At 44.8% G+C, this 26,146-nt stretch overlaps 1 protein-coding gene across 1 annotated transcript in view; it reads right to left on the bottom strand.

Annotated features, from left to right (window-relative positions):
* Positions 1-1,131: 1,131 nt before the first annotated feature.
* Positions 1,132-26,146, bottom strand: part of HSPA12A (heat shock protein family A (Hsp70) member 12A) — a 104,606-nt gene continuing 79,591 nt past the window's right edge. Inside the window, exons 7-12 of the mRNA XM_068255336.1 lie at positions 15,569-15,719; positions 13,318-13,404; positions 10,563-10,667; positions 8,306-8,564; positions 5,832-5,935; positions 1,132-3,969 (exon numbers count right to left, since the gene is read on the bottom strand). Of these exons, the coding sequence (XP_068111437.1) occupies positions 3,335-3,969; positions 5,832-5,935; positions 8,306-8,564; positions 10,563-10,667; positions 13,318-13,404; positions 15,569-15,719 (1,341 nt within the window). The 3' untranslated portion in view covers positions 1,132-3,334. The remainder of the gene's footprint in view (positions 3,970-5,831; positions 5,936-8,305; positions 8,565-10,562; positions 10,668-13,317; positions 13,405-15,568; positions 15,720-26,146) is intronic.

The raw sequence follows: 26,146 nt of genomic DNA, 5'->3' as shown, positions 1-26,146 counted from the left end.
TTGTCGAGAACTTAAAAGACTCTTTAATAAAAAAAAAGTTCCCAGAGGCATACTCACCTCGGGAGGGGGACGGCTCTGGATCCTATCGAGGCTTCCCCCGTCCTCCTCCAGCCCACGGTAGTCTCGCTGCAGCCCACTGAATGCACAGCCGACATTTTGTCAGGCTGTGCAATATTTACCTTTTCCTGTTCCAGTGGGGGCGCTGTTGTGGCTCTCCGCTCGGAAATAGCCGATCTATGTTGAGTCCGCTCTACTACGCAGGCGCAGGAGACTTGCACTTGCGCAGTAGAGCGGACCTGACTGCAATCGGCTATTTTCGCCTATTTCAGAGCCGAGAGCTGATACTGCGCCTGCGCTGGAGCCGGGAAGGTAAATATTTACATCCCCGCTGTTAGGAGGGGCAGTGAAAGAGCACCATGGGGCACAGAGGACGGGGGAGCCTCGTTAGGATCCAGAGGCTTCCCCCACCCGAGGTGAGTACCTCCCCCCCCTCCCCCCCCAGGGGAATTTTTTTATAGTTACAGTTCTTCTTTAAAGCCAACCTGAAGCAAAAAAACCCCTCATGATTATTTAATTGTATGGGCCTGATTCACAAAGCGGTGCTAACAGTTTTCACGCTGGTGAAAAGCCCTTTATCACGCCTAAACTCAGTTTAGGTGTGATAAGTTTAGGCGTGATAAGTTTAGGCGTCATAAGTTTAGGCGTGACAAGTTTAGGCGTGACAAGTTTAGGCGTGACAAGTTTAGGCGTGATAAGTTTAGGCGTGATAAGTTTAGGCGTGATAAGTTTAGGCGTGATAAGTTTAGGCGTGATAAGTTTAAGCACCAACTGGGTTAGCACCGCAGTGCACAGCTGATCAAAAGTTTTGCGCTAGCAAAGTCTGGTGCACTTTGCATAGAGTTTAATGGCGCTGCTTTGCGTGCGGGACTTTATGCGCGATCCAAACTTATCTAAACTTATCATGCCTAAACTTATCACGCCTAAACTTATCACGCCTAAACTTATCACGCCTAAACTTATCACGCCTAAACTTATCACGCGTAAACTTATCATGCCTAAACTTATCACACCTAAACTTATCATGCCTAAACTGGCTTTTCACCAGCGTGGTGCAATGGTTATCATGCCTAAAGTCTCTAACTGGGTTAGCACCGCTTTGTGAATCGAGCCCTATGTGTAGTACAGCTAAGAAACAGAAAATAAGTAGCAAAGATATGAGTCTCATATTGTTTTTAGCACAGAAAGAGTTAAGAAACTTCAGTTATCTATGCAAAAGAGCTTCTCTAAACTATGCGACCCAACCTGGGATGAAAACAGCGCTATTTTCTGAAGCACTTACACATCCAATAAACAGTGAAAAACAGCTTCAGATAAGGTTTTACTGCACAGAAGTTCAAAGGGTCATTAGCTCTGCTCTGTTTCCTACTTTAAAATACAGAGTGTAGTTTGTAAACGGCAAATATTAGAAAATGATGCAATGTAATAAACAAATAAAAAAAGCTATATAGCGGAAAATTAAAATATGACTCTTTTCTTTGCTGCTAATGTTCTATTAATTATCCATACTACACATGGAATTAGTCATATCATAAGTTTTTTTTTCCGCTTCAGTCACTTTTCTCAGAAGTGATATGTCAGTGTTGGTTGAGAAACCTTAACGGAGAGGAAAATGTAGGCTGCCATCTTTATTGTCATTTTTTAAAAATGCACTTGTCTTCTTGACTCTCTTGTTGATTTAGCAGAGTCAAACACATGTTACTGGCATGCAGCGGGTGCAGTAAGAGGCAGTAGGAACACCTGATCTGCATACCTGTATTCGAGGCAGAGGACCAGCGTAACAGCCAAGCAAGTAGCAGCATTTAAAAAGAGCTCATCGATGGCATCTTCCATATTTCTCTCCCTCCTGGTTTCTTTTAAAGCATAACTCCATATATAGGTATTTCTTTGGTTTTAGATAGTGTGGAAAGTACAACGAACCTCATCTGGCTTTTATTGCTGTATGTGTCCCTGTTTGGAATAATTTCTCTCACTTTCTTTTTTGACAGGAAATTGGTAAAAACAAATAAAGATTTGGGAGGAAGAGTTTAAACCCCCATCAAACTTTTATGGTTGACTATCACTTCCTGTCCTTCAGATCCAAGCTTCATAAACAGGAAGTGACATAGATTCTCCCTAATGAAAAAAGGAAGTGACAGATTCTCTCCAAAGGAAAAAGGAAGTGTGACAGAGATTCTCCCTAATAACAAAGCCAAAAGATAGTCTTATGCCTTTCCAAACTACCCACAACAAAAATACATAGGGGCTTGATTCACAAAAGGGTGCTAACTTAGTTAGCACGCCTAAAAGCCCCTTAGCACGCCTAAAGCCCTTTATGACGCGCAAAGTAGAGCGCGCAAAGTTAAGCGCTGCGCGGTGTGTGCGGAACGTCGCACCGGGTGCAATCAAAACGTCGCACTTGGTGCTCCTAAAACATCGCACCAATGGACGCACCCGGTGCGACATTTTAGCCACACCCGGTGCGACATTTTGATCGCACCCAGTGCAATGTTTCGCACTTACCGTGCAGCGCAAAACTATGCGCTCGATCAATAAAAGCTTTGGGCGTGCTAACTGCTTAGCACCCTTTTGTGAATCAAACCCATAGTTTTCCTGGAGTTCAAATTCAAGCCACATGACTTTATTTTGGACTCTCTGAGACTCCAGTGGTGAGATCTTAGCTCTGAAGTGTCCAGGTCTGCACATCGGCCCTGGCCATTTAGAGTGACTCCCTCTGCTGGAATTTTTGTTATTAATGTCATAAAGTTGAGGCTGTAACATAGTGAGGGGAAGCACACAAAAGTAGACCAAGTCTGACCCAAAAACCGCAGCACAGAGATCTCGTCACCTGGCCCACCAAGAGTTATAGAATCCTAGCAGCTGATTCTAACCATTGGATTCTACTTGTGGCTTGCAACTCACTTTGGGTAGACTGTATTTTCAAAGCAGCATAGATGAGTCCATTATCTGTGTGCAATCTACATATCTACAATCCTTGAGGAACATTCCCGTCCAAGCATGACTTTAATGTCTTTTATGCCACAGGCTGGAGACGGGGTGACCCAAATCCTTCACTATCCACAAGCCCCATAGCTGCCAACATGCAAATTAGCTGTAAAAGGTGGAACTGTAATACTGAATAAGGTTCCTCAGTTGGTGGTCAGAGCAGAGGAGAACTGAGATAGAGATCCTGAATGAACTTTGGGAAGCTTGGCTAAGTGCTGGAGTCTTAGTAAGCTGGGAGAAGTGGTTAGTTGCGCAGGATAAACTGGCTGGCAGAAGGTGAGGAGGAAAAGTTCTAGTTTAAGAAATCGATGTTGACTTTCACGCTTTTCGAGGTGGTGATGTCAATGGCGGTGGCTTTGATCTCAGTGTCCCCAAACTGCATGATGGTTTGGATCTCTCTGCGGTTTGGGGCCGGAGTACTCTCCACACCGGTAAGATCAAGCTTCAACGTGCCACATTTCCGTACACCTGTGTCGGTGATGAAGTTGACATCTTCTTGCTCAGAGCAGTAGATATTGATGATGATCAGGAGCTGAGAGGGCTTGGCCGGGGTGTAGCTGCGTTTCACCGTTTCACCCAGAGCCACTGACTGGTCAGCCAGGATGAACTTATCCAGGACGTCTGTACACCACCGTGTGCCATCCTTCACCAGAAGCTTCTCTGGCGGGTGCTTCCCTTCCACGTACCGGTTGAGAACCCCAACTCCATAGGTCATTGGGGAACGTCGGACTTTGATGACGGCAGGATCCAGTCCAAATAAAACTGCTCCTTTCAGAATCGTTAAACCAACATCGTGTGGGATAATTACTCGACACTGGTTGCCAAATGCTTGCTGCACGGCCTGCTGAAGCAATGGGGATTCTGCAAAGCCGCCAACCAGGAAGAGGAACTTGACTCCGCTTACCTCGGGCTTCTGGAACAGGTTGGCTGAAACAAAAGTCAGCACAGGTTATTGGACGAAATTAAATTTTGTAAATGCAGCCTCCATATTTCTATCATAACAGGTTTACTTTTAAGGTATAATTGTTATCACAGAGATGGGAACGTACAGCTTTCAGTGTAAGCAGGCTGAAATCTAATAGCCTGTTATTACCCGTACCATACATTACCATATATGCAGTCAGCCTAGGCTGTTTATTATTGATTATGGGGAATTGGGAACCTTTACTGCCTTTTAAAGAGACACTGAAGCGAACTATTTTTGCCAATTTTACCTTATGATTCGCTTCAGTGCTCTTATCACAAGTAATCCGCCGTGTCCCCGCCGCTAAACGAGGGCTGCAGAGCCCCCAAATCACCGGGGGTCATTCCGGCAGGCATTTCCTGGAAGGGGCAGAGCTTTCAGCTTCAGCTCTGCCCCTCCTGACGTCAATCGCGGCGCGTCACTCTTCCTTCACAGAGAGGGGAGAGGCGGCGATCCGTGCGGCGATTGATGTCAGGAGGGGCAGAGCTACAGCTGGAAGCTCCGCCCCTCAGCGCAGCAAAATCCATGACCAAGTTGGTCGTGGATAGTTGCAGAGGGGTTTGGGGGCTCTGCAGCCCTCGTTTAGCGGCGGGGACACGGCGGATTACTTGTGATAAGAGCACTGAAGCGAATCATAAGGTAAAATTGGCAAAAATAGTTCTCTTCAGTGTCTCTTTAACTACCTAACGACCACCGGCAGCCTAGGACTGCTTAACGCCGATTGGCGTCAAGTCCTGGAGCTGCAGTTTAGCAGGGAACGCGTCAGTGATCATTACCTGCCGGTTTACGTAGCCCGCTAGCCACGATCATGGCTAGCAGACTGTTCAGAGCCGGAAGGGGAAATCTTCTTTGTTTACATTTGTACAGCGTTGCGATCTCCTGCAGCATTGTACAAGGGACACTCGGCTGTCCCTCAGAGCGGCTCGTAATGCGTGCGCTCTCATAGGCTGATGCCTATGAGAGGCGGGGATGAGTGCCGATCGCCATCCTATGGCGATTTAGGACAGCACAGGAGAGAGGGAGGTAGGAGGGAGGGAAAAGCCTCCCTTTTTTAATAAAAATGAATAAAAATCTCAGCAGCGATCAAAGACCTCCTACAGAGTGTCCTATTAAGGAGAATAAAAGGAGGCAAGATTTATTTGTGTGCTAAGTTGTAGGGCTGTGCAGCAACCTGACCAAGCTGCACAGCCCTGTATTGTGAAAAATGGCCTGGTCACTAGGGGGGTGTAAGCCTGAGGTCCTCAAGTGGTTAAAGGGAATCTGAAGTGAAAATAAACTTATGATATAATGAATTGTATGTGTAGTACAGCTAAGAAAGAGAACATTAGTAGCAAAGAGAGTATAGAGTATCATATTGTTTCCAGTATAGGAAGAGTTAAGAAATTTCAGTTATCTATGCAAATGAGCTTCTCTGTACTCTCTGACCCAACTTGTGTCGGAGACAGTCCTATTTACTGAAGAATTTATACATTAAAAAAAACAGTGAGTGGCAGCTTCAGATAGGGTTTTCCTGCAGGGGAGTTAAAGGGGTCATTAGCTCTGCTGTTTCATAGCTTAAAATACAGTATGTGGTTTGTCATCGCAAATATGACAGAATGATGCAATGTTATTAAAAAAAAGCTATATAACTGAAAAGAAAAATATGAAATTCTTATCTTTTCTACTAATGTTCTGTTCATTATCTGTACAAAACATACAATTCATTATATAATAAGTTATTTTGTTTTTTGCTTCAGTATCACTTCAATGGTGGATGATGAATTGGAGGGAGTTGGGGTGGGGGTGGGGGATGAAGGACATTTTTATTTAGACCCCCTGTACTTACACAAGTGTTCAATGATGTGGTCCACAGTGGGCTTGAAGAGGGCATTCATGGCATCTGGGTTCATCCTCAGCATCCCCTGTGAAGACCATTTCACGAAGTCCACACTGCGCACAGAAAAGAACAGTCACTGAGAAAACCTCTCAACCTTCGCACAATATTTTCATTCATTCTCACATTTTTTGCATAGTTCTGAGCCGGTGGGTCCCCCCTATTCTAGGAATGCGTTTGTTTATTTTTGAAAGCTTTTAAACCTTCCCAGATGTGAATTGTTTGATGTGTGAGATGATGGAAGTGCGGAGTCGGGCGGAGTAAGGGAGGTGTGAAGTCGAGATAAAGGACTTTCTTGCCACATCCTGGAGAAAAAAATCCACGTAGTGGGTAATACTGAAGTTATCCAGAGAATGCCTTGGATTACACTATGGTTAATGAAATCTCACAGCGATCTATAATGATAATAATTTTTTCATCTGGGGTTTAGTGCATTTATTTTTATAATCATTTTTCCCGCTTTCTTGCTGTTATTTTTACCTGCTACCTATTTCAGAGGCATCCAGCGCTAATTAAAATAAATGAAATTCCCTTTGCAACCCCTATGGGGAGGTACAGTCAGTGCCTTACTCAGCTTCTGGTCCTCTACCAGAGACTTAGGAGCCTGAGTAGTATATTACCTATTCTTAAAGGATACCTTAGCGCTAAATGTATTTAAAAACTCACGCCTACTGTGTGTATGGGGAGTTGTGCAGATGATTACTGCGACTCCCGTCACGTGCCCTGGCCAAGGCCGGACTTATACTTCTTTTGCCCCTATGCCTAGTGTTATGGGACTTTCCTTCCTTGTGCAGCAGAATCCCTCCCATTCTGTTTGCAGCCCCCTCTTTCATGTGTAACATCCATGCACTGCAGCCCCTCTCTTCCATGAACCGCTCCCTTGGATATTAGCTTCCCCTTTTCATCTGTTGCTTACCATTTACAGCCTCCTCGTTCATATGTAGTAGCCTTTTTTCATGTCCAGGTGCCCCCTCTGGCTGCAGCCACCCAAGGCCAAGGCCTTTGTGGGCTTTCCATAAATCCGGCCCTGGCTGTGATGTCACACAGCCTTCTGCCCCAAGGATACATTTAAAAAGGTGTGCAGGGTGATGCCGGTTATGACATCTTGTAAATAACAATATTTAACGTTTTAGGGCACTTCTAAAATGTTAAATAGCGTTAGTAACAAGATGTCATTACCGGCATCCAGCATTATTATACATTTCCTGCTCCTGGCGATTGCATCCCCTTAACTTCCTGTTTAGTTTACAGTGAGTCCTACAGCCAGCCAATCACCATGCGGAGACTGAAGCCGCATGGTGATTGGATGGCTGCAGGTCAAAAGCAAACTAACTAGAAAGTGCAGGAGACGCAATCGCCAGGACCAGGTAATGTATACCTACACGCCTGCTCACTCTCATACTGAACCCACCCTCTACCTATGCCTAACCCTAAGACCCCCCTGGTACCTAACCACTCCCTCCCCATGCCTAACCCTAACCACTTCACCCCCATGCTTATTCCTAACCACTCCACCCCGGCTGCCTAACCCTAACCACTCCCTCCCCATGCCTAACCCTAACCACTCAACCCCCATGCCTATCCCTAACCACTTCCCCCCCCTGCTTATTCCTAACCACTCCACCCCCATGCCTAACCCTAACCACTCCACCCCCATGCCTAACCCTAACCACTCCACCCCTGCTGCCTAACCCTAACCACTTCACCCCCATGCCTAACCCTAACCACTCCACCCCCATGCCTAACTCTACCCACTCCACCCCCATGCCCATCCCTAACCACTCCACCCCCATGCCTAACCCCAACCACTCCACCCCAGCTGCCTAACCTTAACCACTCCACCCCCATGCCTAACTCTACCCACTCCACCCCCATGCCTAACCTTAACAACTCTACCCCCATGCCTATCCCTAACCACTCCACCCCTCATGCCTAACCCTAACCACTCCACCCCCATGCCTAACCCTAACCACTCCACCCCCATGCCTAACCCTAACCACTCCACCCCTCATGCCTATCCCTAACCACTCCACCCCCATGCCTAACCCTAACCACTCCACCCCAGCTGCCTAACCTTAACCACTCCACCCCCATGCCTAACCCTAACCACTCCACCCCCATGCCTAACCTTAACCATTCCACCCCCATGCTTAACCCCAACCACTCCATCCCCCATGCCTATCCCTAACCACTCCACCCCCATGCCTAACCCTAACCACTCCACCCCCATGCCTAACCCTAACCACTCCACCCCCATGCCTAACCCTAACCACTCCACCCCCATGCCTAACCTTAACTACTACCTGTATAACCCTAACCACCCTTCCTAATTTTAGGTACTCCCTGCCACCATAGGCAGAAATAGTAAAATGCGGGATTAGAAAGTAAAACTATGGTGCCCGAAGCGCACAGACAGGTACACTTACTTGCTCTTGCGCAGGGCGTGCTCAACGCTGTGCCCGCGGAATTTCTTGTAGTAATCAATGAAGGAAAATGGCAGGGTGATATTTAAGGGGTTGGATCTGTCCGGTGCAGCGGCCCTTTTGCGCGACTCAAAGGCGATCATGAGGTCCACCCAGGCAGCTGGGCGCTTCACTTTAAACTGGTCGATGAAATCGTCTCCGAATATTTTACAGAGCAGTTTCTCAAATTCGTAGTCTACCCCGAGTGACCCATATGGCCCCCCTGAAACACCAAAACATTATATATTGTTAGTGGGCTCTGTGACAATGTTAGACTTGCTGCTAATTATGTTGTTTTAGGAACATGCTGCTGAATTATGTTATTTGAGGGTAATATGCTGCTGAATTGTTGTGTGGGGGATTTGTTGCCTTTATTATTATGTAAGAAGTGATGTTTGTGGTAAACAGAACATATCTGTACTTGTTACATCTCATATACAATTGTATGGTAAGGCCTTGTTCAGACTATATGCGCTGCCGTGCACATTTTGACAGCACGTATAGTGTACGATAAGCAAGAACGGTAGAAGGGCATAGGCAGCCCTTCTACCATTTCCATCATATGTGCTGCGCAGAAGTGCGATGCGCTATCTCACTGCTGCATGCATTTTTCGGGAATCGCATCGCTGACCCATTCACTGTAGTGAATGGGATCAGCAGCGCAGATGGCGTGCGATCGTACATGTTGCGTTCCGATCGCATGGCCATCTCCGCTAAATTATGTGAACGAGGCCTAAGGAACTATTGTGAAAAAAATATCATGAATACAATTGCTTATACTTTACAATCTTCACTTATAAACTATTTGTTCAGTATTTGCCCATTGTAAAAGCTTTCCTCGCCCTGATTTACATTCTGACATTCATCACATTTAGTCCTGTCAGCTGATCTTTGCAGAATGTTCATTTACTGAGAAATCTATGCACAAAGGGGGATGCTGCTTGCTTAGCAGTTGGAAACAGACGTTATGTCCCACAATGCAACGAGGTTCACAAACAGGAAGCTGTCAAGGCAAGCAGGTTTTAGCATTCCATATCGCGTAAGGTTTAAATAAACAGCACCCGTGGGACCTAACGTAAAATTAGCACCGAGGCCTGTGGCTTTGTGGCTAAACCTCTGGTGCCAAGCAGTCATTCTAATGGTGGCCATACATGGTACAATTTTTGCATCCAATCTTACCATTTCAAATCAAAAAGTGTAGGTTGCCGGCACTACAGAGTCTCTAACCGTGTGACTGGGAGAAAGGATGGATGGATGATCTATGAGCCACCTTGATATTGTAACAGATACTGCGTGCTCATGACTTAAGAAGCGAAACATTCACATAGGATCTGCATCAGAAAGGAAAACAGTTGAATCAGGCACTGCAGTAATAACTGATTTAATGGTGTTTCTGATTGTGAATAAAATCACCATTGCTGTATCAAAAATTGTGACTTTCAAAAAGGTAGGTACAAAACATCATCATCATCTGTAGAAAAATCGTCATGTGCAAACATCTTGTGCATTCAAACAGTTGCAAGAGGAGGATGTCCTACCATATCAAAGGTGGCGGTGGTGGGTGCAGGGCAAAAACGGTAGCCTAACAGCCGTTTCGCACGGCGGTGCTTCTTCCGAGGCTGATCCATCTGATCTGATTTTGCCCTGCACCCACCACTGCCACCTTTGATATGGTAGGACATCCTCCTCTTGCAACTGTTTGAATGCACAAGATGTTTGCACATGACGATTTTTCTACAGATGATGATGATGTTTTGTACCTACCTTTTTGAAAGTCACAATTTTTGATACAGCAATGGTGATTTTATTCACAATCAGAAACACCATTAAATCAGTTATTACTGTTTTCCTTTCTGATGCTGATCCAATCTTACCATTTGTATGTAGTATAAGGGTATATTAAGTGAATAAACTGAAAGGATAATTTAGGCAGTTCCCTTATATTACATAGAAATGGTAAGATTGGATTAAAAAATTGTACCATGTATGACCACCATAAAGGGGATTTCTGTGGCATGGGCTAATCAAGGAGCTTCCACACAGATAGAGAAACAAACACTGTGTGCTGCACAGGGCTGAGAAAACATCTGCTTCAGGAGTGCGGCTGAGACTGGATCTTGCTTGTTCAGTAGTCGAATGTTTGATCTGTTCTGAATTAGCACAGTGCTGCTTTTGTCCACCAGGGGGCTGACCCAAGAAATCCGAGGCACACAATTGTTACCTGATGCCTTGTATAGTTCTTTCAGGTGACCCTCTGGTAAGCGGATCTGATGGACAGTGAGGTCTACAGTGCCACCGCCGCAGTCCACCACCACGTACTTGTCCCCTGCAAGGACCAGAACAGACAAGTTAGTGGAGCATCAATTATTAGCTGATTTAACCATGACTAACCTAACTTAAGAAGCAGTGCTCTGACATATGGATAGGACACAGCTCCAGCACACCACACAGCCATTCATGTGTCTCTTATTATCATGTCAAATGTGTGTGTACCTTTTACACAGACCTTCCAAATAAAGATCTACACCTACTAAACTATGTGCAGAACGCTGCTGCCAGGCTGTTAACAAACCAACCCCGCCATTGCCACATAACGTTGGTTCTATGCTCACTACACTTGTTACCCATTAAATGGAGTCTCTTCTTAAAGAGAATCTGTACTCTGAAATTCTTACAATAAAAAGCATACCATTCTATTCATTATGTGCTCCTGGTCCCCTCTGTGCTGTTTCTGCCATTCTCTGCTGCAAACCTGGCTTGTAATTGCCAGTTTTAGGCAGTGTTTACAAACAAACTAACCAGCTTCTAATAGGCTCAGCTAAGCAGAGTGTGTTAGTCACACAGAGCCTGCAGGGGGTGTGTACAGCTTCTAGCTAATCACAAGCAGCCCTGCACATTCCAGTCTGACTGCCTCAGCCTGACTGTGCCGACTATAGAGAGAAGATTAGATCATATAACAGAGATAACACAGCTACTGTGCAATTAGGAAAAGCTGCAGTAAGCCAGACCACATTAGAAAAGGCATAGGAACTTATAGCATAGAAGAAATAAAGATAAACAATTTGTTACAGAGTCTCTTTAAAGATTCCCTACTAATTATTTAGGCCCTGGCTATCGATATGATTTTGTAGCAGCTGCACTACACCTCCTAGAAGCTGAGATCAACAGGATCTAATAATGTGGTCATCCTCTAAGTCTCCCTCAAAACCTTTTGAGACCAGAGCTTTCAATCATGCTGCTCCAACCCCTTGGAACTCCTTACCAAACTCAGTCAGGACAACTCCAATCCTGGACATGTTTAAATCAAGATTGAAAAACTATTTGGTTAGTCTGCCTTTTATGGATATGAAGCCGTTTCCTCTGTGAAAAGATCCACCCGTCAATAACTGATCTGAGACATGCCATGCTCTTTGAGTTCTATGCGAGAAAAGAACTTTATAAATGTCATTATTGTTATCTGAGCATCCCTTGAGAACCTGGCCCAGTTATATACCTGGCCCCACTTAAAAAATGTTATTGTAGTCTGGGCATACCTTGAGCACATGGCTCAGCTATTCTTAGAAAAAAATATGAGTGACCAGTTTGAATTCTCTTAACTGATAGCTACTGTTTCATTCTAGAAGGCCTGCTACTACTCCCTTGTATACCATTGATTACACAGGCTCCTGAGAACTGAGTTCTCATCTACATAGTTCAGACCCCAGCAGGTGCCAAGTACAGTGCCCTGACATTGGGCGGGCCAGCCATCCTTGCATTTTTCTTTCTGAATCATTTTTGAGCACTTTTGGCCTATCCACCAAGCATGACTTCTTTGCATTCTTGGACGGGCACATTGATATCTTCACAAATGCTGTCTACAGGTGCAGGGCTGTGGAGTTGGTACAAAAATCATCCGACTCCTCAGTTTATTGAAACCACCGACTCCAGGTACCCAAAATTGCTCCGACTCCGACTCTGACTCCACAGCCCTGTAAAGGTGGCCAAATATAATACTACCGTACTTTTTTATAATTATTTTCTAAATTTGAGTACTACGATCTATTTTTCTGATTGTACCTTTTGAAAAATCTGACCAATGTATTACACACATGTTCAGTTTTTCAAAAAAAAAAAACCTAAAAAATAAAAACTGCTTGGGTCCATAAATCTACAATTTATCTTACACCATTCAAGTTTTTCAAACATTGACCAGAATTTTCCACCGCGGCCAATTGAAAAATATCAAATAAAATGAGAAATTTGATCACATTTCTCAATAAAAAAAAAAACAAACATTAAATTTTACTGTACAACCGTTTAAAAAATAGGAAAATTGGACGTGTTATTGTATCATGTGTGGCCACCTTAAAGTGTACCCGAGGTGACATGTAACATGATGAGATAAACATGTATGTAGTTCCAAACACCTTAATAACCAGGCTGTGTGTCTTTTTTTTTTCTTTTACCACCTGAAAGGGTTAATCTTCAGGCATGACAGTTTCTCTATAGTCGGGACACTTGTCAGATTATAGTATAACGCTCACTAATAAGGTATTACAGCCATAAAACTTTTCCTGGCAGACTCTGAGACCAAAGGGAATAAAAGGCCAATAGTTTATGTATCGGGTTTTGGTTTTGTTTTTTTAGCTCTGGACTCTTTATAGACAACCATTGAGCAGAGACAATAAAACAACAATAAAACAATTAATCTACTTTGTAAACGTTTTTGAGTATTGAGTGATTAAATGCTGTTATTATTAACACCAACATCATTGAGTGTGCTGTACAGCAAAAATGGTGCATGGAGTTGGCAATGGGCACCAATTTATTTACTTTTTATGCATACCCTTGTTTATAGACCAGCACTCACAGCTGCATGCATTAGTGTGGGTTTTACTCTCGGTTTTACTCTCATACTTCCATAGTTAGTTAGGTTGAAAGAAGACATTCATCCATCCATCAAGTCCAACCAGACCGACCAGTGTTTAGAACATTACCTTCCTCCAGTTCTGACCACAGCTCTCCAATCACATTCTCCACCATGAAGATCCGGCTCTGCCTGTTCCGACGTGTGTGATCCTTGGCTGAACATATAGAGAGGAGAGATCATCATAAGGGTTCTCTTAAAGTGGCCATACATCTAGCAATTTTGGTTGCCGAAAGACAGATCTCTCTCTGATCGAATATACCGTAATCGGAAAGAAATCTGTTGGCCTCCATAAACCGCAGGCAATCTCCTGATCGATTTCAGAATAAAATCTCTCGGCAATCGGCCTTGTAATGCCGCCTCGCCACCCCTGGTCCCTGCGTCCCTAATGTTTTATGTCCCCCGGCACCCGTGCATAAATACTATACCTGTCCGCCGTCCATACTTCCACATTTGCACCCCCACGTGGTTGCCAGCGTTACAGCGTGTGTGACGTCAAACACGTGCAAAATGTGCTATATACCAGTAGTCACGTGGGGCCTGAATGTGGAAATAGGGCATGGTCACTCAGTGTAAATGCCAGACAGGTATATTATAACTGCACGGGCACCGGGGGGTGGGGGGGATATCAAACATTGGGGGGGGGGGCAGTAGCCGGGGATTACCGTCAATTTCATCATTTGCAACTATCGTTACTACCACACACCCAATCGAGCATGTAGGCCCAAAATTCTCCAGCATGTCCAATCGGTATATGTCCAATTGGACAAGCCAACAGATGTATGGCCAGTTGGCCACTTGTTATAGCTTAGAATAAGCATTCAGCAAACAATCAATAATGTTATCAGCATCCTGTCTTTTGTCCCCTTCTCCCTCCCTGCCCTGTGTTGTGTGTATCCTGTGTGTGGTCCTGTGCAGGGGGAGCAGGGTGACCCTCCTGAATCAGAACTAGTGATGATCAGAATTTATTCATTCTGCTTATGCATGCTTATGCAGAATTTTGTATACAATTTTGTAAAGATTTTGTGAAAATTGATAATGTGTGGGATTCGTAAATGTTGAACATTACACAAAGTTATGAACACAGCAGTGGTTAATTACTTTTTTCTACAAAAAAGACCTGAGTTTTGAGAAAATAGATTCAGGGACGATTCCGATTGGTTTGTTAAAGGGAACCTAAACTGAGAAGGATATGGATTTTTCCTTTTAAAATAATAACAGTTGCCTGAATCGCCTGCTTCCATTAAAAAAAGTGATGAATTGGAAATCTTAACACCTAAATGGGCACTACTGATTAGCATAACAAAAAAGGTCTAAAGAATGTAACATTGATTTAGCACACACCAATGATATAGCACATACTATTAAAGAAGTTACAATTTTATGGTCTATATTAAAGTGGACCCAAATTAAAAATACAAGATTTCAGAAATAAAATCTATTTTCTAAATTATAATAATAAATAGCAGCTTTTTTTCAGCTGCATGAGGACAAATATAAAATATTTTACATTTATTGGAGGAACCCCTCCCTTCCTTTCATATTGCCGGGACACAATCCGGCAAACTGGTGGAGTAGATGGTGTCCGGCAATGGAGGAATTGCTAATGGCTGCCACCTGTATAACCCTAGTAATGAAAAGAGAAGGGTGAAAAAGCAGGCACTGAAATGATCATAGGTTTGAAGGAGTGTTTATTTATCTTTGTATGTGTCAGAGTCTGGCAACTAAATATTTTTTATTAAAAAAAATGTTTGGTTTGGGTCCGCTTTAATTGATGCAACTCTTCTGCATTTCTAGGGCAATATTTAGACTGGCTGTAAATAAACAATAATAGTCTAGTATGGGTACAAAAGGCGCCAAAAGGATAAAAGTATCTAAAAAGTTTAAAACATGAGGAGGCAGTGGTGGACTTACCTCCACCAAGCAGACACAAAAATTGCCAATGCGTTTGTCAACTACAACAAGTTTATTTACATACTCCGGGGGACAATGCAACACGTTTCGCAGGTTTGATCCCGCTTCATCAGGCAATAACAACGGAGCAATAGCATATGTGGTCAGTAGAAGAGCCAGGCACCTCTGTCTATATATAGTTTTTGTGGGTATGTTTAATGTACATTCTTCCTTTACATAAAAGTGTGTGTATTGGGGTGGAGTGCTTTGGCCTAGGACAATAACATTCCCAGAAATGGTCCTGTTTATCATAAATTAAGACTTTTTTCATTGTCACGTATTTTGCGGAGATACGTCCATGTGTAACAAATTCAGGCTCATGTGTATGTTGGAAGTCATACAGGTCTAGCTGTTGTGCTATCACAGACCTGGATCAGTGGGGCTGACCCCATTTATGGCCGCCTTACTGCTGAGGTCGATCATCTGGTGGAGGCGCAGCTTGCGGCAGTAGATAGAGGCCCCCTCGGGTTCCAGCGCAATGATCAGCTGCTCCGGGTTCTCGGGAGACGCCATTCCTGCCTGTCAATCAGAACCAACATGTCAAGATGGCGCTCGAGTTGTGACTGGTTAGTCCCCATTTCTATGGTTATCAGCAGGGATGGTCAACGAGATGCAAATAATTCAGAGGACAAGCATATGTTTATGCAAATTTTAAGTAAATTCTTACAGCTTGAAAATGGATCAATCAGATTCTGCAGCAACATTTGATTGGTCTGTTTTCAAGCTGTAATGCTGGATAAACACGTTCCGTTTTTCCATTTGATAGATGTGTTCGATTGATAAGTTCCGTCATATCCGATATTACTCTTGATCGTTTTACCACTCGAGTTCTCATGGAAGTGAATGGAAAAAGATAAGAAAAACGAGAGGAAGATAAGAGAATCGAGTGGAAAAAAACAATCGAGCGGAAAAAATGTATCGTGTGTACCCAGCATAAGAATTTACATAACAGTACATTGCATTACATTTGCAAGAGATTTTCAAATCACAAGCGCTTGTGAGACGAGGAACTGTAACCAAGGATTGAAATTCATCCCAATCAGTAGCGGATACCTCCTTTCCCACTAGAAATCTTGACCTTTCTTGAATGCTCATCATGATGTCATGACCATTGACAGTTTGCTGTCTGTGAACCTTGTTGCATTGTGGGAAATAACGGCTTTTTCCAAATGCCAAGCAAGCAGCATCTCCCTCTGTGCATAAATCACTCAGTAACAAACATTCCGTACACATCAACTGGCAGAACTAAAGATGTCACCACCAGATATGCATTTCTAATATCAGCGGTGTGATGATGCGGTAGGTTCCCATGCTCCCCCCCCAAACACCGCACTGTTTTAGTGTAGAACTGGCCTAAGAGTTTCAAACTCTTGCCAATAAGAGCAGACAATGTTTTATAAAGCCTGTCAGATCTGATAGATCGCTTGCGTTCTGCAGCCCAGGATAGAGTACGAAGGAAATCGCTGCTGGCAGACTTGGGCACAGGATACAGCCGGTATGGCTTATCCTGTTGCTGCATAAGTCCCGGCAGCATTAATTACTATTCCCCCTCCTGGTCCATGCGGATGGTGGGGAATGATGTAAACCGGCTGCCGGACGAATTACAGTGTTTTAAAAGTAACTTCAGCTCCATCTTCTGACGGCACCACACACTGTGCGCTGCTATAGCCGTAATTACTATTAGGGTCTATGGTGGCGCCAGCTGCGCCCAAATCTCCTGCGCTGGAATCCTTGTGCCCAGGATAAGCCCAGTAGTAGATCAGGTCTATTATGTGTAAGAGCAGACAATGTTCTATAGATCCTGGCCAGAGCGTGTGTTCTGCAGGCCAGGATAAGCCCAGTAGTAGATCAGGTCCATTATGTGTAAGAGCAGACAATGTTCTATAGATCCTGGCCAGAGCTTGTGTTCTGCAGCCCAGGATACGCTCAGTAGTAGATCAGGTCTATTATGTGTAAGAGCAGACAATGTTCTATAGATCCTGGGCAGAGCTTGTGTTCTGCAGCCCAGGATAAGCTCAGTAGTATGTCAGGTCCATTATGTGTGAGAGCAGACAATGTTCTACAGATTCTGGCCAGAGCTTGTGTTCTGCAGGCCAGGATAAGCCCAGTAGTAGATCAGGTCCATTATGTGTAAGAGCAGACAATGTTCTATAGATCCTGGCCAGAGCTTGTGTTCTGCAGCCCAGGATAAGCTCAGTAGTAGATCAGGTCTATTATGTGTAAGAGCAGACAATGTTCTATAGATCCTGGCCAGAGCTTGTGTTCTGCAGCCCAGGATAAGCTCAGTAGTAGATCAGGTCCATTATGTGTAATTGCAGACAATGTTCTATAGATCCTGGCCAGAGCTTGTGTTCTGCAGCCCAGGATAAGCTCAGCAGTAGATCAGGTCCATTATGTGTAAGTGCAGACAATGTTCTATAGATCCTCCTGGCCAGAGCTTGTGTTCTGCAGCCCAGGATAAGCTCAGTAGTATGTCAGGTCCATTATGTGTAAGAGCAGACAATGTTCTATAGATCCTGGCCAGAGCTTGTGTTCTGCAGCCCAGGATAAGCTCAGCAGTAGATCAGGTCTATTATGTGTAAGTGCAGACAATGTTCTATAGATCCTGGCCAGAGTGTGTGTTCTGCAGCCCAGGATAAGCTCAGCAGTAGATCAGGTCCATTATGTGTTTCTGATCAATGTGTAATGCGTCGTCTGTTCAGCATTGGCACATAACCAGCGCCCGTTTGTCTGCACCCGCCTCCCGTGTGCTTTGAGTCTGGGCGAGACGACGGCCTCTACTACATTGGATACTCTCTTCCATGTTATTATTGATATATTTTAGCATTTAAGCAATTTAGCACTTCAGCCCCTTTCCTGTGAAAAAAACACACTTGTGGTTATCTGAAGACTCTAATGGGCACCGGGCATAAGAGGCTTTTGAGGGTCATTGTGGGACGCGCTGGAAACAAACGTGTTTATCTCTGGGGAATAAAGTGTTGCTCATGACAGGCTGTGAGCATATTATATCCGGGGAGCCTTCCAGCGCCAAGCGGCCGCCTATTGTCTGGCAGGCTATTAGCCGCCGCGCTGCTCCCGTCTGGAGGGTCCCTCAATGCCAGCCTTGTTTGATGCACGCGAGGCTTTGAAAGGGAGACGCAGCATAGGCCACGTCTAATGAAAGCCTCTTCTGGGGCGTAATGAGAAGTAACGGCGGGGTAGGGGAAGGGGGGACGGTAGGAGACGCTCGGACATCTCCATTAAGCTCTTCATTTGGGAGATAAAAACAAGTAAAAATCGATTCCACGTTCTGATGGCTGGCACTCTGCGGCCTCGTTCTATAAGGAATAGGGCTACCATGTAATATTCCAGATAAAGACATTCTTACATCCAACGAGTAAGGAGTCTACGGGCAACATCTTCACCATCATTCATCCTGGCTGTAAATATACACTTACATCATAGCTCCCAACTGGCCAGTGGGGTAGCGAAGGAGCTTGGGGTCCCAGTGGGCATTTTACATGGGGCCCCGGCCCAAGCACTCTATTACTATGAAACCCCAAAACCTACCAAGGACAGTTTCAGAGTCAGAGAGGTGTAATTAGAGTAAGGAAACAGTTAACACTAATCGCTGCACATACAGAGGTGTTCATTAGCAGTATAGCACCAATGCAAAGCTAATAAGAGGGATAAAGGGGGGGGGGGGGGGGGGGGGGCTGATGCGATCGCAACCTCTGCATCCCCTATTGCATACCTCTTACATTTTTGAGATAAAAAAGAGGGACACTTAAGCCACACCCCTGCCACACCCCTAATCACGCCCCCAGCACACCTCTTGTCACACATACCATAAAGATTTCATGGGAAAAATATGTTGTTTTATAATTCTATCTATCTTTCTATCCTGGATCGTTTTCCTTCATATCAACATTTGAAAATAAGAAATATATTGATTTAAAGGATGGGAATAAAGTTTAGAGTTAAAAACATTTTTCAGTAGAAGAGCACATATATAACATTATATCATATATCTGTTCATCAGCCCTAATATAGGGACAAATGAGGAAGAAAGAGGGACAGAGGAACTGGGTTCCCAAAGAGGGACAGTCGGGAACTATGCTATTGCTATGCCACTTCAACTGTGCCTCTTTTGGAGGGACAGTCCGTCTTTGGGAGCCCTGTCCCTCTTTCCTCCTCATTTGTCCCTCTTTCAGGACTGATGTACAGATCTGTGTAAATCTATATCTATTTTCTATTGAAAAATGTGTTGAGTTGACACTTAAAGGACTACTGTTGCGAAAACCCTCACATTTCAAAATATGTGTAAACACATACAAATAGGAAGTGTGAGTAAAATGAGCCATAAATTACTTCTCTCCTATGTTGCTGTCACTTACAGTAGTTAGTAGAAATCTGACATTACCGACAGGTTTTGGGTTTGTCCATTTCTTCATGGGGGATCCTCAGCATGGCCTTTATTCTTTATAAAGACACTCCTTGAGAAAGATTTATAAAAAGATGCTGGCCAGCCTCCCCTGCTCGCTGCACACTTTTTTGGCAGTTGGACGGAGCAAAGTGCTTTTGAAAAGAAAGAAAACACTGAGAATCCCCCATGAGGAGATAGGCTATTGCAAAACCTGTCAGTTCTGTCAGATTTCTACTACCTACTGTAAGTGACAGCAACATAGGAGAAAAGTAATTTATGCCTCATTTTACTCTGGAAGAAAACGTACTACTTATCTGTATGTGTTCACATATATTTAAATTTTTAAGATTTTAACTTTATTCCCACCAATTAAATTGATATTTCTTATTTCTAAATATTAATATGAAGGGAAATGAACCAGGATAGGAAGGACCAGTGTGGTTTGGATTATAAAACACTTTTTTCTTATGAAATCTTTATGGTATGCATAACTAGGGGGCGTTTTGGGGGTGTTATTATGGGTGTGGCAGGGGCGTGGCTTAAGTGTCCCTCTTTCTTATCTCAAAAAGTTGGGAGGTATGGTTTACATCACTATTATGTAAACCATACCTCCTTTATATTCAGCAGACAGATGTTCTAAAGCATTTTACAGACAAGACACAACATTTATATCGCGCTTTTCTCTTGGTGGACTTAAAGCGCCAGAGTTGCAGCCACTAGGATGCGCTCTATAGGCAGTAGCAGTGCTAGGAAGTCTTGCCCAAGGTCTCCGTACTGAATAGGTGCTGGCTTACTGAACAGAGACAGCCGAGATTCGAGCCTGCAATATGCTGCCGGGCTACAGTACATACTATACATATTTTGTGAGAAACACCTGTTTTATTGAATGAATACAGTGGTATACTGGATAGCACTCTTGCTTAGCAGCCCTGGAGTCTGACGTTCAAATCTTGGCCAGGACACTATCTGTGTGAAGTTTGCATGTTCCTCCCATGTTTCCAGTGGTGTAGCTAAGGAGCTGTCGGCCCCGATGCAAGTTTTACAATGGGGCCCCCCAAGCACTCTATACATAACAATTGATACGGCGCACCAAAACCTGCCAATGGCAACTACAGTGTCTGTTTGCAAGCAGGGGATGGGGAACAGTTTATCAATGGTTACCACTATTCAATGTATCTATAGAAGTGATTATTATGAGCACAGGACCAATAGAGAGCTAATACTGTAGTTGAGAGAGGGCCCCCTTGGCTCAAGGGCCCCGATGCGGTCGCTACCTCTGCACCCCCTATTGCTACGCCCCTGCATGTTTCTGTGGGTCTTCTCTAGTTTTCACTCTGTTTTCCTTGCACATCTTAAAACATACTAATAAATGAATTGATCCCCTCACCCCATCTTAACTTTGTACAAGGAAGATTATAATAACTATGGAAGGGATTTGATTGCAAGCTCCTCTGAGGAACAGTTAGTGATGTGACTACTGCCTAATGTGCTGCCTGACACCCCCCTTCATATGGGAAGGATAAATTGCTGCAGCAGCACATATTATAGGGGGAATGGTGACTTCACTTGTTTAGGGGGTGGGTCAGTGGATGGCTCAATTGGGCGTATATGCAAAATGGCCACTGGAAATAGCTGCTAGTAGAATATCATAAATTTACCTCTATTCTACTATTGTACAGTGGTAATACTGATAGTAAAAGAAAAAAGAAGAAAAAAAACATTTATATCGCGCTTTTCTCCTGGCGGACTCAAAGCGCCAGAGCTGCAGCCACTAGGACACGCCCTATAGGCAGTAGCAGTGTTAGGGAGACTTGTCTAAGGTCTCCTACTGAATAGGTGCTGGCTTACTGAACAGGCAGAGACGAGATTCGAACCAAGGTCTCCTGTGTCAGAGGCAGTGCCCTTAACCATTACACCATCCAGCCACTGCTGGATTAGTAAATATAACCAATTTTTTTTACCATCTCTAAACCTACTAACCTTATTCAAACACAGAGCTCTCCCTCTACCAATCCCTATCCTTAACAAATGGCCCCACCGACACCTAACCCTAACTGACCCCCCCCCCCCCCTTTCCAATGTCTAATGCTAACCTATCCCTGTAACGGTTGTGGAACTTTCTCCGTGATCAGCGCACAACGCGTGCGCTGATACAGCGGAAATCCTCCACAAGCGTATAATTGCAGGAACCCAGCAAAAGGTGCTACGCACCCGTAGAGGGAAATTCCTGTCGGCAGATGGCGCTGAGGAGTGCAGAGGAACCAATCCTCTGTACCTCCACAAATGCCAGACAGGAATTGTACGAAGCGCAGAACGCAATCGCAAGAGAAGCGATTGCGAATGAGAACGAGCAAAGGGACGGGTTATATGTGTGTGCGCCAATCTAGTCGCCACCCCGCGACAGCGCACACACAACAGCAGATACGAAACAGAAATGCAACCGCAAAAAAGGCGATTGCCAAAAGTGACACAAGGCAGATCAGAACAGAATACGAGGATAGCAAAGGCACAGCAAATCATACAATGAGGAGATACGGAAAATAACAAACGCTAACTGAACGCGAACACCGCACTCATTCGTAACAGTGCACGCGTTCATGCGCGGTCTCCACGTGATAAGCACAATAGAGACAAGCACGCCTAACTAACCATCGACAGACAAACATGTAACAGAGGACGCGAGCGCTTGCTTAACGGTTACCTCACCGAGCCTCCAGCAAGCGTTCGTAGCAGACAAGACAGACACACGAAAACAGGGACAAGCAAGAGATAGGATCCACAGCACTAGCGAAAGTGGCTAGCGCGATCCAGGAAGACAGAACAGAAGGATCCACAGTACTAGCGCAGGATGCTAGTGCGATCCAGGTACAGAGTAGCAGAACAGAAGGATCCACAGCACTAGCGCAGGATGCTAGTGCGATCCAGGTACAGAGTAGCAGAACAGAAGGATCCACAGCACTAGCGCAGGATGCTAGTGCGATCCAGGGAGGCAGAACAGAAGGATCCACAGCACTAGCGAAAAGAGGCTAGCGCGATCCAAGGAGATAGATCAGAAGAGATAGCTGGTAGCAACCGCTGCACCAGCTATACTCCAAGAACAGAGATCAGAACGATTTCCTGTCGACCACCGCTGGGACAGGACAATCGCAACAGAACAAACAAAACAGATAAGCAATCCTAACTGCACTAAGGAAACCTGCCTAGTGCAGTTTTCCAGGAATTACTCTAAGCTGATCTTCAAACAGAGAGTAAGGCTGACACTCCTCCAGGAGTGTTTGACAGGAAGGAATCCTTATGACCAGCCACTTACTGTGGTATCACATAGTATTTATAGAGCAAGCCCACAAGGGATGTGGCTAGGCAATCTGCATGACAAACATATGCAAATTCCTCAGCAGCAAGTTGCAATACTGACAAAAGGTCTCTCTTCCAGAGACCTGCAGAATGCAGACCTGAACAGTGGTCAAAAGGCTGCCTGCCTGCGCAGGCAGCCACACGGATCCTCACAATCCCATAACCGATGCCTAACCTCATCCCAGCCCCTACCTGCACTTCCCTTGTTAGCTATTAACTTGCGTCATGATACCTGCTGTCTTCCTTCTGCCCTTGAAATAATTAATGATCCTTGATGACGGCAGAAGGCCGAAACCTGGTTGGGCAGGAGAACGGGCATTCTCTGACCCAATGTTTGGTGGCTTTCTTAGCACTAGGCACTTTACTGGTTATTGCAGTAGCGTGCCAGGGTAATATAAAGCCTATGGCAAACATTGAAATTGCACCCACACGTTCAGAGCCCCCTTCCCCTCTAAAAACAGCATCCTTTCTCGCTTACATGTGTTGTGGATTCTGGTGTTTTTTGGGTCGATATATTGCTGAAGTTAGCCATGTTCCCCAAATAACAGAACTAAACTGATTTGAGGTCCGAGTGACGGGGAGGTATGGGGGCAGGCATAGCGGCGCCGCAGTGGAGCAGGCATGACGCTCATGTTTCTGTGGTGCCCATGACATGAGCCATGCCTGTACTCCTCAAGATACACCTCTGGGTTATTGTGCAACAGTGTATTGATGCGTTTCTAATGCAAAGGGGTCCAGTGTGCATGGACCCACAATGTGAGTTTGTGTTTTATTTTAATGACTTTGAGTTGTTGCAATAAGTGTACCCCCCTATGTATGAACTAACTTGACTCCTGCATATGTTATTTTTGGGGATAGTCACTGTCTCCAATATTGAGCATGGGGTGTCCGCAGGCTTCTCGGTGTGTGCAGGAGTGCTATAGACAGCGCTGAGGTTTTTCTTTTATCTTTGACCTTGAAATACCTCAATAATTTTGCTTGTAATGATAGGCGGGGCCTCCACAGGCCACAATCGCATTACTGACATCCTCTCTGCTGAACGCTACCCACTAATGGAAGACTTTATTAGCTGCAACATCCGATTACAGACGTGTCTCTCGTCTCTCCCAGACTCAGCACCCTGGAGTGTGATAAATCTGATGTAATCAATGTATACTGGCCAGCTTGGGTCAGAGGTTAATGCATTGCACGGCCACTGACCCCCTCGCGCTAAGAGATTTCCTGGCAGAGGCGGTGATGCCCGATGAGAGGATGTGGTCCTTCCATCTCCACCGTCAGCTCAGAAAGAAGGGTTTTATTGTGCCGAAGAGATCCGCATGTCCATAATCATCACTTTATCACGTCAGATCGGCAGATAATACAAGAAAATACAATATATTATCTAATTCACCTTCTCTCTATTTTTCCTTCAACCCAACCTATTATTCCAGCGATTTCTATAAATTATTTTTCTTCTAATGCATTCATACATTGGCAAGGCTATCTCAGCCTTATTTATCGAGACTGTCCCAGGCAGGAGATGGGTAGAGGACACGAGTCAGGCGTGGTCTGGTGTTACACTACCCATGGTTATGATAGCATTGGCTGTAGGAGAGGCTTTTGTCAGGTGTGGTCTGGTGTTACACTACCCATGGATATGATAGCATTTGCTGCAGGACAGGCTTTTGTCAGGTGTGGTCTGGTGTTACACTACCCATGGATATGATAGCATTTGCTGCAGGATAGGCTTTTGTCAGGTGTGGTCTGGTGTTACACTACCCATGGATATGATAGCATTTGCTGCAGGAGAGGCTTTTGTTAGGTGTGGTCTGGTGTTACACTACCCATGGATATGATAGCATTTGCTGCAGGACAGGCTTTTGGTTATGAGAGCGAAAGAGCTGTCTTAGCTGAACACCTGATAGGATGATTTAGGGGGGAGGAGAGTTGCATAACCATAGTAACATCAGAGGGTAGGGAATGCAGAAACCCTGCAGCATGGGCACACCTTCGGCCGGCATTGCTGGATGAAATGGTACCAAGAGGATGCAGCATTTTATCTGCAGCCCTACTTGCCGACTATCAGTCAGGACTGCAGCCAGGAAGCATGGCCAAGCATGAGGAGTACTGCAGCTTTTCACAACCCCACATAGTTTGCCCCACTTTCCCAGTGACCCCACCCCAAAAGTGTGTCGTATCGTTTTAAGGCTTCTGTAAAATGGAGATCATTATTAATCCTCCTAACTCCCACCTGGATCAGGTCATTTGGATGCAGGGATTGGCAGGCTGTGTTAATGGTAATCGGGCATCCAAGTGGTGAATTGGACTCCCCATGCTGTTAGTCGCCCATTGGCTACTGCACTGGAAACAATGGTTGTTTGGCTGCCAGGGATAGTGTTAGGCATTAGAAGGGGTTCAAAAAAGGGAAGATGACAAGACCTGACCATATCTTAAAAAGCAGCTTTTATTCACCAGATCATGTGAATAAAAACGTAACCAAAAACATCCGAAAGCCTCAAGGATGTAATTATAGCTCTATAATATTCATAACTCTTAGCTGCATAAAGATGGTCGAGAACATCATACAGACGTGTTCTCAACTACCATTATGCAGCTAAGAGCTATGAATATTATAGAGCTATAATTACATCCTTGAGGCTGTCGGATGTTTTTGGTTACGTTTTTGTTCATATGATCTGGTGAATAAAAAGCTGATTTTTAAGATATGGTCAGTGCTGGTCAGCTTCCCTTGTTTAAATTGTGCTAAGTCTGTGCTAGCCACATGGACTAGACCTGGCCCGACCAATAAAGCGAGAGAGGTGTGCTGTCGGAGAAGTCCGAATATGGAAAGGCATTAGACGGGGGGAAGGGGGGGTTTGTTTTAGGCACTTGGGGGAAGGGGAGGGGGGAGTTGATTAGCGTTACACATTAGGTGGATGGGCCTAGTTTTAGATACTGGGAGGGTGAGGGGTTATTTTTAGGCATGTGGGGGGGAGTAGTTTTAGGCACTAAAAGGAGGAGGGATTATTGTAAGGCATGGGGGGTTAGTTTTAGGCACTGGGAGGGGGGGTTTATTGTTAGGCATGGAGGGGGATAGTTTTAGGCACTAGGAGGCGGAGATTTTATTTTTAGGCATAGGGTGGTTAGTATTAGGCACTAGGTGGGGAAGGTGTTATTGTTAGGCATGGGGTGTTAGTTTTAGGCACTA

This window comes from Hyperolius riggenbachi, chromosome 10 (assembly GCF_040937935.1).
Source record: "Hyperolius riggenbachi isolate aHypRig1 chromosome 10, aHypRig1.pri, whole genome shotgun sequence".
Taxonomy (NCBI): domain Eukaryota; kingdom Metazoa; phylum Chordata; class Amphibia; order Anura; family Hyperoliidae; genus Hyperolius; species Hyperolius riggenbachi.
This window is presented reverse-complemented; position numbering and strand designations above follow the sequence as displayed.